This window comes from Phoca vitulina, unplaced genomic scaffold, assembly GCF_004348235.1.
Source record: "Phoca vitulina isolate PV1807 unplaced genomic scaffold, GSC_HSeal_1.0 scaffold10, whole genome shotgun sequence".
Taxonomy (NCBI): domain Eukaryota; kingdom Metazoa; phylum Chordata; class Mammalia; order Carnivora; family Phocidae; genus Phoca; species Phoca vitulina.
The window spans coordinates 15892843-15908228 of NW_022589713.1; the positions used below are offsets into that span (position 1 = coordinate 15892843).

The window sequence follows — 15386 nt, forward strand, 5'->3', positions numbered from 1 at the left end:
TTTCTCAATTAGAGCCAGTTAATATGTAAAGATAGGTGATTTAGAGAAATACATTACCTGATCATTCCAAACATGTGACTAACACACCCTTTAGATGAACACCTGTTAACACCACACCTGTACATGCACTTACAGAACTTTCCCCTCCCAAACAGCAGAGATTTAAGACCTAAATAGCACAAACTTCAAACACATGCACCTGTTGAATTATCTTACAAGACTTCTTACCTCACTGAAATTTCTGTTAGACAGCAGATATGTTAAGAAGAATAAAAAAATTATTTCTAAATTGGCTAAAATATAGTTACTTTTCTATATATTCTTTGCACCCATTATGCTATGATTCAGAAATTTAAAGAGCAATTAAATTTGTGAAAATTAAAAATATAATAAAATAGGTAAAAATTAGGTCATCTTTGGTTTTAAAATAAATACACCTTGACTACTTCTGCAAGGAAAATAGATTTTGAAAAGATTATATGAATTTAAATTAGATGCATGTTCCTCTAAGTTTCATCAACTAACTTGCTAAAGAGAAATCTATTAAGCTTGGTTCACCTATTTTCTTTTTAGGATTTTTTTATTTGGGATTTAGGATTTTCTTTTGGCACCAAAAAAAACAACTGTGTAAAACTCCAAGACAAATACCTAATTTCTAGCTTTTCAATGTCCTCCTCTTCTACCTGGAACTGGGACTTCCTTGTGTAACTACTGGATCTGGTTACCTGTGAACAAAAAATTTTAGTTGACAACAAATTTTTAAATATTTTTTTCCTACATGAACTTAAAAAACTATCAAAATGTTCAATTGTGTTTATTATAAACAGAGGAAAACGCTTAGGTAATAGTTTCCCCCAAAGCTAAAGATAAAAACGGCTATGGAAGTAGCAGGGAGGAAAGAATAAGGCAGTTTAAAAATACCAAAAACAATCTTGCCTCCATGCCCTCCCTTATCAACTCAATCTACAGCAACATTAGGTTCTCTGACTCACATGTAATCTGTTAGTGGCTCAAAGAGTAAAAGTGTTCTATTTTGGTGAAGTTGCACATGCTAAGAACTGTTTGAAGACTTTCCCACATTTCTCAAGATATCAATTCTATCCTTACACTTCCTTCTCACATTTTTACCAAAAATATCAAGGCTACTGGCAGGGACTTCCTCAGCTACCATCCACCTGAACATGTCCATTCTCACATAGGTCCTTCTACTTGATGAGTTTTCTCATTTCTTCTGAACAAGAGATGAGATGATCCGCCTCTTTTCCAAGACTATTCCACCCATGCATGATATACAGTAAGCATGCAGTAAGCATTTGATCTATTTTAATTACAGCTTTCATTACCAGCTTATTCACCTCACTCAAGTCTAAGAAAAATTCTACACTTAAATTATGGTCTTCCTATCTGCTTCCTTTCACAGACAAATATCTCAAAACTGTAATCCATCCTTACAGCCGCCACTTCCTCACACCCACTCACTATAGTAACTCCTTATAATCTGGTTTCCTCACAGATCACCCTCCCCAACCTCCTTAGTCACCAAGTCTGATGGTGAGTCCTTAGTTCTTGTCTTCCTTGATCCCTCTATCAGAACAAGTGAATACAACTATACCTCCTTGCCCAGAAACACTCTTTTGAGTTTACCCAGGCACTACCCAGGCAACCTCCTGCTCTCTGCTTCTTCCTGTGGGACCTCTTCTTCCTCAGAACCTATAAATATGGGTTTTCTCCATGGTTTTAACTTTTATTTTGCTCTAAGAGCTGCAAAGGGCTGTACAGTTTACAAAGTGCTTTCACATCCATTATCTTCTTTGTTCATCAGAATGCTGCTCTGAAGCAGGCAGGGCTAGATTTATTATCCTCATCTTGAAAATGAGGAAGTTAAAGGACAGAAATTAAGAGATGTGCTCAAAGCTGAATACCTAATAAGCGGCAGAACTGAGCTTCCTCACTTTTCTCCTATATTGTATACCTCTATTCCCTTGGCTTTCTTGACTCTCTGTAAGCAAATCTTGAGTCCTTATCTACAGCCATCACCCATCTTAAGTTTCAGTCATGAACTGCCTATTGTAAGGTTTTCATGTCAGACCTCAAGTTCATTATGTCCCAAACTGAACCACTTCTGCTTTCCTTAACTTTTCCCTTATTCCAGATTTGAAACCATGAGGACATCTGACTCCTCCCTTTGTGTCTTTTCTTCTACAATCAGTTTGTTATCTTGCCCTTTACAGCTTCTTTCTCATCTGTCACTTTCTTTTTCCATGTTACTCTTTTGGATCAGAACCACCCCCCCACCTTTTTTTTTTTTTTAACACCTAAACTATAAGAGTCTCTTGATCTCTGTTCTTTCTCAGCCACTGGCCCACAGATCATGGTTAATTCTTCCCAAAACACTGCATTACTCTTACCACTTCCAGGCTCAAAAACATTCAACACCTACTCTGTAAGCACACCAGCCAGGTATTCAATGCCTTTCATAGTTGGTCCTAGTCTAGCTTTTAAGCTTTGTTCCAATTATTCTCTTATAGAACCTTTCCAGTTAAATCATTATTTGCTATTCTTTGGACATAACTTTCTGCTTTTCTCTTTGTCTCTGCTCAAAATGTTCTTTCTAATACTCCTTTTCCCTCACTTAACTTGGCTGGAGCAGAACTCATCCGACCTTCCCAGCATCTACTGCATTTTGCTGCTGTGTGCATGCATGCATATGTGTGCTCTGTTTCTTGCTTTAGCTCGAGGACAGAGATTGAATCTTATCTTTATAATCAGCTCAACAAAGGGCTTTTGAAAAAATGTTTTAAGGCTTCATAGGTACACTTGGATATAGCAAGCAGGTCAGGCCTTGCCTTTCAAAGGACCATCTGCTTGCTGCAAGTTGCCCCATGTTTTCTACAGGTTGGATGTAATAGTCATTGATAAATGTGTAACAACCAAAGTCCTTAGCCAGGAAATGGAAAAGTCTCACACTGGTACCTTTTCTTTTGTTTTTCTTTCTCCCTTGCCTCCACCCCCACAATTCTTCCTACTTCAATTTGGTATTTTCTTTAACCTATGTTTCTTTATTAAAGTACAGTAATCAGGCATGGCTAGATGTGCTCTCACTCGTCTCCACTTTGAATTATCAAGAAAAACACACACAAAAGAGAAAAAAGCACATAATGTATCTTTCTCCCAAATCTTTCCTACCTGTTAATCTCACTTGCAACATGTTCTATGGTTAGAACACAATCTTTAGAAATCAGAGGTCAACTTTTTTTTTTCTGTAGTTTTCAAATAATATGAAAAAGGATTTAACAAATGCTCCACAGTAAAGAACTCCAAAGCACTGTATTTTGGGGAAACTTCAAGGCAGCTGAAGATCTCTATGAAAATAAGCATGTGTCTGTAGAGGCAATTAGCTAAAAAGAACTTAATAATAAGGCCTTAATCATATAGTACTTTATGGTCTCAAAGCATTCTCACATTTGGGCCTCCTAAAAACTCTTTTGGCTAGTGTTTTCTCTTACAAAATTATCCTTTCACAAGATAAAATTAAACCTCACATTTAGTAATTTATTCCACGTCAACTGGGACAAGAACTCCAACCAAGTGATGTCATACTTACTTTACTAGTGATTTTCAAGTACTCTGTAGAAGAGTCCAGTGGCCACTGTGTGTCAGGTGGGGGGGGGGGGTGGGTAAGGTGGGGGGTGTGTGTGTGGAGGACGGTGTAATAATAGGGATGACTAAGGAGTAGGTGTGGCCCTAGTCCTCCCTATCCCCAAATCAGTTATAGCTCTGCCTTTATTTTTTATATACTGGGCCTCTACCACATTACATCATGGTTCTACTGCTCTTGGAATACAAATGCTTAGTTGCATTAGTTGATTAAATGATTACTATGGCTATAGTTCAAAAAAAGAAGTAAACCAGCATTCAATATTAAATATTCAGTGTCAACATTTATATAAAATAAAAAGTTACCTCAAAATAAAAGATTTCATTAAACTGCGGATTGCTCGTTTTCTTCTTTACTTTTGTCTTCTTTTGGTCATTCCTGTTCCAATGTGGTAGAGTTTTACCTTGTAGAACTTAATAGTACACAATTATAAAACATGCTATTTCCAACCAGGGAGCCTGACCTCCCTTTAGCTGTTAAGATGACTCAGGGAAAACTACAGTTTTAAATATTACTTGGGGAAAAAACTTGAGATGTCTCTAAAGACTCAAATCAAAGAAAATACAAGTTTGTATATGTAATATATGACAAGATTGTATTTTCTCTTTATGGCTACACTAGGTCAACTATCAAGCTTATTTTATATATACTAGCTTATTTTATATCAGAATGGTAAAAGGAAGACAGTGAGATTCAGAGTACCTTTATCTATGCTGAAAAATACCTGAGGAACACGAAAAGCATTCTTAACCAAATTTACTTCTTGGGCTTCAGCTACAATATGGCTTTTTAAAAAACTTTTTATTTTGAAATAATTAGAGAAGGTTGCAAAGAAATGTACAGGGAAGTCCCATGCAGTCTTTCCCCAGCCTCTCCGAATTTTAACATCTTATGTGATGATAGGACACTATCAATACCAATAATGACTCTTAAAAACAAATTCATATGCCAAAGTTTCCATTTGTATGTTATTAAATGATTACACTAAAGAATTTGTCTTCAACTACAGATTATAAACAAAAACAAAAAATAGCTCCACTAGGCTAAACATTTTTTTTTTTTTTTTTGGCTAAACATTTTTAACATACAGAACTAATCCCTCTGATAGCATGAATCTTAAAGGATTGAGCATCTGCTTTCAAATTTAAAACCATCTATAGTAATAACAGCGCAATATTGTTTGCGCACATAGTGAGTACTAGGCATGGCACTAGGTATTTTATATACATATATAAATACATTTTTTAAAGTGACTTACTGGTGATTTTCTAAAAAATAAAAATACCTATACTGTACACCTGAAACTAATATAACACTGTATGCTGACTACCCTGGAATTAAGAAAAATTAATAAAAATAAATAATAAAAAGAATACCTAGAGAGCCTGAAGTTGGGGAGAAGGGGTGTGTGTCTGTGTGTGTATGTATGTATGTATGTGTTTGGTATGGAGGGAATATTTTGCTCTTTGTTTCCTGATTTTAAACCTTCAAGTTGTAGGCAAATTTCAGACTAGTCAGGCTCTGAAAGAAATCATAATGAAGTTATAAAATACCAAATATACAAATTGCTGTAGGTTTTTCCATAAATCATCATAAATAATTTAAATCAACGATATGGTGCACTTTACCATGTTCTGGTACTTCAGCAGTCTGTCTACAGCTTGGGATTCTCTCTGTAGAGCATAGATGCCGTGAGTGGAAAAGGCATTTTTAGTTCTGAGCCGCTTTCCAGATAAAAATATGGAAACTGCCTTGTGATTCTGCGCTAGCACTTCTTAAAACAGGATTTTACCTACATAAAATCTAAGACATTGAAGGCAGGAAGGCCAATGATGACTGAAGAAGGTCAAGTTTATGTTGTAAAGTGCATTTTAACTACTATAAAACTAATGTTGCTTCCCACAGTCTAAGAGTCCAGCATATTTGAAATGGCAACCACTTTCTTTCTATAAAAACAGGACTTGGTTGTTTGCAAGTGTATAATAGAACTCACTAGAGATCTTTCTTTCAAAGCATTCATTACTTTGTGTCAGAAATAGCTATTTAGCATTTATTCTTAGAATCTTAACTTGGTAATTCTTAAGTCACATTTTAAAACTTAAAAACTTAATAATAATTTGCTCTCCTACTCTGAATTCTGAACTCCAGGTTACAAATAGAAGCCAACCACTAATCATTTCAATGTAATGAAGCATCTACTGTCATTTGTTAAGCCCATATACATACTGAGTCTTCAGATCCAGAGATGTTTACATTTCTGGATTAAAATCAGTGTACTTATGGTAAATAAAGGCATGTTTGAAATTGGTTAGAGGTAAAAAAAAAAAAAAATCTAATAATAATTCAATAAACATTACCTACCAATGACATGGATGGAGCTAGAGAGTATTATGCTAAGTGAAATAAGTCAGTCAGAGAAAGACAAATACCATAATATGATTTCACTCATATGTGGAATTTAAGAAACAAAACAAATGAGCATAGGGGAAAAAAAAAAAGAGAGAGAGGCAAATCAAGAAACACTGACTCTTAACTATAGAGAACAAACTGTTGGTTACCAGCAGGGTGGTGGGTGGGGGGAGTAATGGGGATTAAGGAGCACACTTGTGATGAGCACTGGGTGTTGTATGGAAGTGTTAGATCACTGAATAGTACACCTGAAACTAACATTACAGTGTATGTTAACTAACTGGAATTTAAATAAAAACTTAAAAAAAAAATAAACATTACCTAGAAGGGCCCACTAGAGAAACTGTTGCATAAGGGTCACAGCTTTGTCCATTTATGAGAGGCAACCCATGGCATGCCATGATGCTAAGGAAGAATAAAAGAAAGTTAACATATATTCAAGTTTAACATAAAGCATTATTTTTAAATACAAATTAATATATTCAAAGGGTTAAAACTGTTTTCCACAAGTCTGCAGAAGTATGCCTATATACCACCTACCCCAAATACATCCATCTATACTGTGCACTTATTTATTTATGCTATATTTCTGAAATAGGACTTAAACTAGATTGCCACAATCAGTACTGGGACTACCAAATAATATGTAGCACACATCCCCCCACTAAATATCCAGCAAGGTACAGTCTGTGGTTTGACAATATATTAAAACTGCTGTGGCTTCTAAACAGGAAAAGAATGTGGTGTGAACCTTAAAGGAGAAACTACAAACCAAGCTAGATCTATGGCATCACATCCTCTGCTAAAGCATGAATGAGAAACAAGGAAACGACTGTGGTTTCCACTTGAAATCTGATTCATAAATAGAGGGCAAGCCTCCCACAATTCTGTAGCCTTTTATTCTGATTCTCAGTAACAGCTCCTATATCATTCTGCAGAAAATGTTTCAGAACTTAAAAACCAAGGTCTTCTAATCCGATCTATAGGTAAAGTCACTGGTATTTACAGAGGACATAGAATCTAACTTAATGGTCTGCTCCCCACATTTCCTCACTCGGTATTTAGTTCACGAATTTAGTTTAACATCTAAGGGTCTGCATTTCCTAATGTCTACGAAAAACTCATGAGAGTTGCTGAAAAGTATTCTTTGTTGAAAGATGTGGGCTATTGAGCAACATCCTTATTTCTCTCCACAACCCACAGATCACATATGTGGGTGAAGTGCATATGCTGTGCTGCCAAGTAAAGAAATAAATGATAATTTGACTCATTTCTATTAAATTGAGTATCAAAAATCAAATTTTAAAAATTTCTGAAACCAAAGAAAGCACAGGCCAAGATAATCATTCTGGTTATTAGGTTCAGGTACAGTCAAATTTTCCAACTATATACCGTTTGAAACTTACAGTCCTCAGGCTAAATCTCAAAATGATACCTGGTTTTTATATAGCATTTGTAGTTTACCATGTATTTTCACAAAATGTATCTAATTCCCACAACTGCCTTTGAGAAAAAACACCTTAAAGAAGAAAAAAAGGCCCAAAAAGATTATGTGCGACAGTAACAAAATAAGGCTAAAGAGGTAACACTACTTGTACAAAGTGGGCCAAGACCCAACTTCTACTTTCTTAACTGTTTCTACAGTCCAGTGTCTTTCTACATTCCCTATTGCACCTGAATTTATTGTATTACTCTCCTTGTAATACCAAATTCATCTCATGTAAACACTAATTATGAGAAATCTTATAGAAAGTCACTATAATTTTATGAAGTATAAAAAAACCTAAGAAAAATGCAGTTCATTATACAAAGACTTCTATAAGAATACTTCACAACGCAAAACAATGATGTCCATAAGCCAGAAATATGAATCTATAAAAATCATCAGAAGTGGTCTTAACTTTTAAATGTAAGATAGTTTTAAAATTGTTTTCTGACAAACTCAGTATTATCAAATACAAATTATTTTATTTACTGCATGTCATGAAATATTTTTCTAATTACCGAGAATACAACTATTCTTCTAATCAGTGAATCAAGCAAATTCATATCATAAACCATGGATAAGCAGAAAACAAATGTTGCAAATGAGCTTGGTATACTAAACCATCTTACATTTTGTTTAAATATGACATTTGATATTAATACATTTTCTAGAAATTGCAAAGGAAAATAAATTTAGCCCAAACTTGTTTAAAATATAGAATAACCTAAATCTCCTCCTTGAGGTTTTGTTGTTGTTGTTGTTTTAAACTAGAAGACAAGTGTTAACGTCTATGTACAGCCAAGATGTAGTAACAGGGAAAAGAATTACCTCCCTGCCTGAAATAACCGGGGGGGGGGGGGGGGGGGGAAGGAACAAAATTGGCAGTGCAGGACACTGATCTCTGAGGGGAGAAGAAATGAAGTGAGCCCCTAACTGTCCCAGCTTACTGCTAGAGGGAGAGTTCTCAGATGGCAACTAGAGTTCCCAAGGCAGAGTACCAGAGAAAAGAAAAGCTGCACAGAAAGAAACCTCCAGAGAGCTACAAGAATCCCCCTGGAGTCATTAGCTGAGTGCTGATAAGCATATACGTGTGAGGAAACTGAGGCTAGGGAAAGAATCATTTGAAAAGAGCAGAGGGCCTTCGGCTTGGGTTGTGATCCTGGGGTCCTGGGATCAGGTCCCGCACTGGGCTACCTGCTCAGCGGGGAGTCTGCTTCTCCCTCTGCCCCTCCCCCCCCAACTCATGCTCTCGCTTGCTCTCTAAGTAAATAAATAAAATCTTAAAAAAAAAGAGCAGAGGGAACAATTCCTGAAGCCCACAAATGGCTAGCATAAGGTCCTACCAGCCATATTATGAAACCTGGTAATTCACAGATGCTGCCTCATGATTGAGAAAACATAAGTCCTAGACTAAAGGCTGCTCTTATTCCATCCATCAAAGTTTAAAAGCAAACCACAAAAGAATGAAACTGTTTCCAAGTTACTTAACTGGGTCAAGTGTACTGATAAAAATATAAAAATATCCAGAAACTTCGTAATGTCTAGAATCAAACAGAAAATAACCAGGAACACAAAGAATCAAAAAAAATAGGAGCCAAAATATCTCAATAAACAATAAAAATCTCAAACAACCTAATCTTACACATAAAGGAACGAGAAAAAGAAGCACAGCAAAACTCCAGGAGGAGGAAGGAAATAATAAAGATCAGAGAAGAAATAAATGAAATAGAAACTTAAAAAACAATAAAACATATCAATGAAACCAGGAGCTGGTTCTTTGAAAAGATCAACAAAATTGATAAACCTTTAGCCAGACTCCCCAGAGGGAGAGAGAGGGAGACAGAGAGAGAGAGGACTCAAAAACAAAATCAGAAATTAAAAGAGGAGAAATAACAACTGACACCGCAGATATACAAAGGATTATAAGAAAGTATTATGAAAAATTATACACTAACAAATTGGACAACCTAGAAGAGATAGATAAATTCCTAGAAACATATAATGTTCCAAAACTGAATCAGGAAGAAATAGAAAATTTGAACATGAACAGACCAATTACCAGCAATGAAACTGAATCAGTAATCAAAAAATTCCCAAGAAACAGAAGTCCAGGACCAGATGGTGTCACAGGTGAATTCTATCAAACATTTAAAGAGTTAATATCTATTCTCAAACTATTCCAAAAAATAACAAGAGATAGGAAGGCTTCCAAATTCATTCTATGAGGCCTGCATTACCCTGATACCAAAACCAGATAAAGACACTACAAAAGAAAGGGAATTACAAGTCAAAATCTCTGATGAAAGTGGATGCAAAAATCCTCAACAAAATATTAGCAAATCAAATCCAACAATACATTAAAAAAATCATTCATCATGATCAAGTGGGATTTATTCCCAGAATGCAAGGGTGGTTCAATATTCACAAATCAATCTACATGATATATCACATCAACAAGAGAAAGGATGAAAACCACACGGTCATTTCAACAGATGCAGAAAAAGCATCTGACAAAGTACAACATTCATTCATGATAAAAACCCTCATTAAAGTAAGTTTAGAGGGAACATACCTCAACATAATAAAGGCCTTATATGAAAAACCCACAGCTAAAATCATCCTTAATGGGGAAAAACTGAGCCTTCCCCTCAAGATCAGAAACAAGACAAGAATGTCCACTCTCATCACTTTTATTCAACATAGTACTGGAAGTCCTAGCCACAGCAATCAGAAAACAAAAAGAAATAAAAGGCATCCAAATTGGTAAGGAAGAAGTAAAACTTTCACTATTTGTAGATGACATGATACTGTACATAGAAAACCCTAAAAACTCCACCAAAAAACCAGAACTCCTAAATGAATTCAGTAAGGTTGCAGGATACAAAATCAATATACAGAAATTCATTGCACTTCTATACACTAATAATGAAATAGCAGAAAGAGAAATTAAGAAAAAAATCCCATTTACAATTGTGCCAAAAACAATAAAATACCTAGTAATAAACATAGTCAAAAGAGGTGGAAGATCTTCTAGTATTCTGAAAACTATAATACACTGATAAAAGAATTTGAAATGAAGGGGGGGAATCGGAGGGGGAGACAAACCATGAGAGACTATGGACTATGAAAAACAAACTGAGGGTTTTAGAGCGGATGGGGGTGGGATGGGTTAGCCTAGTGATGGGCATTAAAGAGGGCATGTTCTGCATGGAGCACTGAGTGTTATATGCAAACAATGAATCATGGAACACTACATCAAGAACTAATGATGTAATGTATGGTGATTAACATAACATAATAATAAAAAAAAAAGAATTTGAAGATGACAAAAACAAATGGAAAGATATCCCATGCTCATGGATTGGGAGAACAAATATTGCTAAAATGTCCAGACTACCCAAAGCAATCTACACATTTAATGCAATCCCTTTCAAACAACAGCCTTGTTCACAGAACTAGAATAAATAATCCTAAAATTTGTATGGAACCACAAAAGACTCCAAATAGCCAAATCAATCTTGAAAACAAGGAACAAAACTGAAGGTACTGCAATCCCAGATTTCAAGATATAGAGTACTGGCACAAAAAAAGACATACAGATCAATGGAACAGAATAGAGAGCCCAGAAATAAATCCATGATTACATGATCAATTAATCTTCAACAAAGGAAGCAACGATATGAAATGGGAAAAAAGTCTCTTCAACAAATGGTGCTGTGAAAACTGGACTGCTACATGCCAAAGAATGAAATTGGACCATTTTTTCTTACACCATATACAAAAGAAAAAAACAAAAAACAAACTCTCAAAATGGATTAAGGACTTAAATGTGACACCCAAAGCCTTGAAAAATAGGAGAGAATAGGCAGTAATTTCTCTGACACTGGCTGCAGCAACATTTTTCTAGGTAAGTCTCCTTGGGCAAGGGAAACAAAAGCAAAAATAAAATATTAGGACTATATCAAAATAAAAAGCACAGCAAAGGAAGCAACCAACAAAAAGACAACCTACTAAATAGGAGAAGATATTTGCAAATGATATATCCAATAAAGGGTTAGTATCCAAAATACATAAAGAATTTATACAAGTCAACACCCAAAAAACAAATAATCCAATTTAAAAATGGACAGAAGACATGCACAGACATTTCTCCACAGAAGACATGCAGATGGCCAACAGACACATGAAAAGATGCTCAACATTACTCATCATCAGGGAAATACAAATGAAAACCACACTGAGATATCACCTCACATTAGTCAGAATGGGTAGTATAAAAAACACAAAAAACAAGAAGCATTGGCAAGGATGTGGAGAAAAAGGAACCTTCCTGTACTGTTGGTGAGAATGCAAACTGGTGCAGCCACTATGAAAAATAGGATGGAACTTCCTCAAAAATATAAAAAGAGAATTATCATTTGATCCAGTAATTCTACTACTGGGTATTTACCCAAAGGATATGAAAACACTAATTTGAAAAAATATATGCACTCCTTATGTTTACTGCAGCATTATTTACAATTGCCAAATTATGGAAGTAACCCATGTGTCCATCAATAGATGAATGGATAAAGAGGTAGTATATATATACAGTAGAATATTACTAAGCCATAAAAAAGTATGAAATCTTGCCATTTGCAACAACATGGATGGATCTATCTAGAGGGTATTATGCTACATGAAACAAATCAGAGAAAGACAAATACCATATGATTTCACTCACATGAGGAATTTAAGAAACAAAACAAAGAAGCAAAAAAAGGACTCTTAACTATAGAAAACAAACTGATGGTTACCAGAGGGGAGGTGGGTGGGGGGATGGGTGAAACAGGTAAAGGGGATTAAGAGTGCATTTATCATAATGAGCAATGAACAATGTAGAGAACTGATGAATCACTATCTTGTACACCTGAAACCAATACGACACTGTTAATTATACTAGAATTTAAAAAATAATAAATTTTAAAAACTATATTCATATGTTCATGTATTCATGTTCATATATTGTATATCTCTACAGAGATATAGAAAACATTAAAAGTTGGAACTCTAAAGATGAAAACACATCTGACATGAAAAAACACACTGAGTGGGATTAACAAAAGATTGGATATGGCAGAAGAAAAGATAAACAAACATGAAGACAGAGTAATAAACACATCAACTGATATGTAAATGGTCTAAACACACCAATTAAAATGTAGAGGTTCTGGTTAAAAGAACAGAAAAATACATACTAATACCAATCAAAAGAAAGCTGATTCTATGGATAACAACCCAAAATGCCCATCAGTAAGGGTCTGGTTGAATAACTGATAGTAAATCTATATGGTGGAATTCTATGTAGTTGTGAAAAAGAATAAGGTAAATCCCTATTCTCTAATTACTCTGATATGGAGGGTAGAGAGTTGGGAATGAATGTGATACTTCTCCAAACATACCTCATATAAGTCCTGACTTTGGGAACATAAGAAACTTATATATTTCAAGTAAAATTAAACATAAAAATAAAAAACAACTCTGAGAAACCAATAAAAGAGAATTATTTCAACAGACAAGGGCACAGTATTTGACTCTGCATCCTTAGAACAAATACAGTAAGACCTTTTAAACTTCATTCAGTAACCTCACTGCCAGTGGTAATACTGGCTTTATTTTGAATCTATTCTCTGTATTTCATAAGATAATGATGATAATTATGTTAATGTTGTCAGGGATTAAAATTTCCAATATAAGAGGAAAGAGATACAGTATAAAGTCAAAAATCTTATAATATTAAACTTAAATTAGAAACATGAAAGAAGGAAGGAAGGAAAGAAACAGAGAGAAAGAAAGAAAAGCAGCCAAAAGGAAGAAAGAAAAAAAGAAAGAGAAAGTAAGCAAGTTAGCATGCCAGCCAGAGAGGCTATATTAATATCAAGCAAAGTAGATTTCACAACAAAATATATTCCCAGGGATAAAGAGGGTCATTTTATAATAGTGAAGAATTCAATTTATTAGGAAGTTATAACAATCCGAAATGTTAAACTCCTAACATTAGAGCTACAAAACAAACGAAGCAAAAACTGATAGAACTACAAGGAGAAATAGACAAATTCACAAACAGTTAGAGACAGCAACACCCTCCCTCAATAACTGATAAAGCAATTAAGAATGAAAGTTAAATAAGACTGTCAACCAACCTGACATAATTAACATTTATTAAAAATACTCTATCCAGGGGCACCTAGGTGGCTCAGTTGGTTAAGTGTCTGCCTTTGGCTCAGGTCATGATCCCCAGGTCCTGGGATCAAGCCCTATATCAGGCTCCCTGCTCAGTGGGGAGTCTGCTTCTCCCTCTCCTTCTGCCCCTCCTTGAGTGCTCTCTCTCTTGCTCACACTCTCTCAAATAAATAAAATCTTAAAAAAAAAAAAAATCTCTCTCCACCTAAAGCAGAGAACACATTCTTTTCAAATGCACATGGAACATGTACCAAGATTAAATGACACTTTGTGGCCAAAAAACAGTCTCGGCAAATTGAAAAGTATTCAGACCATACAAAATATGTTGACAACCGAATTAAATTAGAAATCGACAGCAAGAAGATATCAGGAAAATCCTCAAATACTTGGAAACAAAATAACTCATGATATATATCCATATATATAAATAATCCATAGGGTGAAGAATAAAAGAAAAGAAAAACTATAAAATATTTTGAATTGAATTAAAATGAAAACCCAGCATATCAATATTTGAAGGATGCTGTTAAAACAGTACTCAGAAGGAAATGGATAGCACTCAAAACCTACATTAGGGAAGAAGAAAGGTTTTCAGTCACTGTCTTCAGCCTCCATCACAAGAAAATTAAAAAATAAAAACACAATGAATCGTGGATCACTACATCAAAAACTAATGATGCACTGTATGGTGACTAACACAGCATAATAAAATTAAAAAAAAATAAAAATAAAAACAAATTAAACCTAAAGTAAACAAAAATAAAATGGGAATCAAAACAGAAAACAAAACATCCAAGAATCAGTGAAATCAAAAGCCATTTCTTTTTTTTTTTAAAGATTTTATTTATTTATTTGACAGAGAGAGAGACAGCGAGAGCAGGAACACAAGCAGGGGGAGTGGGAGAGGGAGAAGCAGGCTTCCCGCCGAACAAGGAGCCCGATGTGGGACTCGATCCCTGGACTCCGGTATCATGACCTGAGCCGAAGGCAGACGCTTAATGAATGAGCCACCCAGGTGCCTCGAAAGCCATTTCTTTAAAAGGTCATTAAAATTGATAAACTTTAGCTTGACTGATTAGGAAAAACAGAGTACAGACACATATTACCAACATCAGGATGAGTGACATGACATCACTACAAAGTCTACAGATATTAAAAGAATAAAAAGGGGTAACTTGAACAACTTTATACCAAATAACTGGACAACTCAGATTAAATGGTCAAATTTCTTAAAAGATACAAATTACCGAAGATGACTGTAAAAAAATCTGAATAGTTATATATCTATTTAAAAAAACTAAATTCCTGGTTAAAAACCTTCCCACCAAAAAGCAAACAAAACAAAAACACTCGAGGCCCAGAAGGCTTTGCTGGTGAATTCTTATACTATTCATGTAAAAAATAAATTACATTAATTATATACAAACACCCCAGAAAATTGGGGGAAAAAAAAGAGAATACTTCCCAATTCATTCAATGAGGCCATTATTCCCAATTCCAAAACCAAAGACATTACAAGAAAACTACAGACCAACATCCTTCATAAACATGGATACAAAAAACCTTAACAAAATTTTAGCAAATCAAAGCCAACAACATATAACAATAATA

At 34.8% G+C, this 15386-nt stretch overlaps 1 protein-coding gene across 3 annotated transcripts in view; it reads right to left on the bottom strand.

Moving 5' to 3' along the window:
- The window catches only part of RASA2 (RAS p21 protein activator 2), a 124382-nt gene that overhangs the window by 49427 nt on the left and 59569 nt on the right, over positions 1-15386 (bottom strand). For all 3 annotated transcript variants that reach the window (XM_032408568.1, XM_032408566.1, XM_032408567.1), the window contains exons 6-8: positions 6389-6472; positions 3964-4036; positions 649-725 (exon numbers count right to left, since the gene is read on the bottom strand). In XM_032408568.1, coding sequence (XP_032264459.1) covers positions 649-725; positions 3964-4036; positions 6389-6472 — 234 coding nt within the window. The remainder of the gene's footprint in view (positions 1-648; positions 726-3963; positions 4037-6388; positions 6473-15386) is intronic.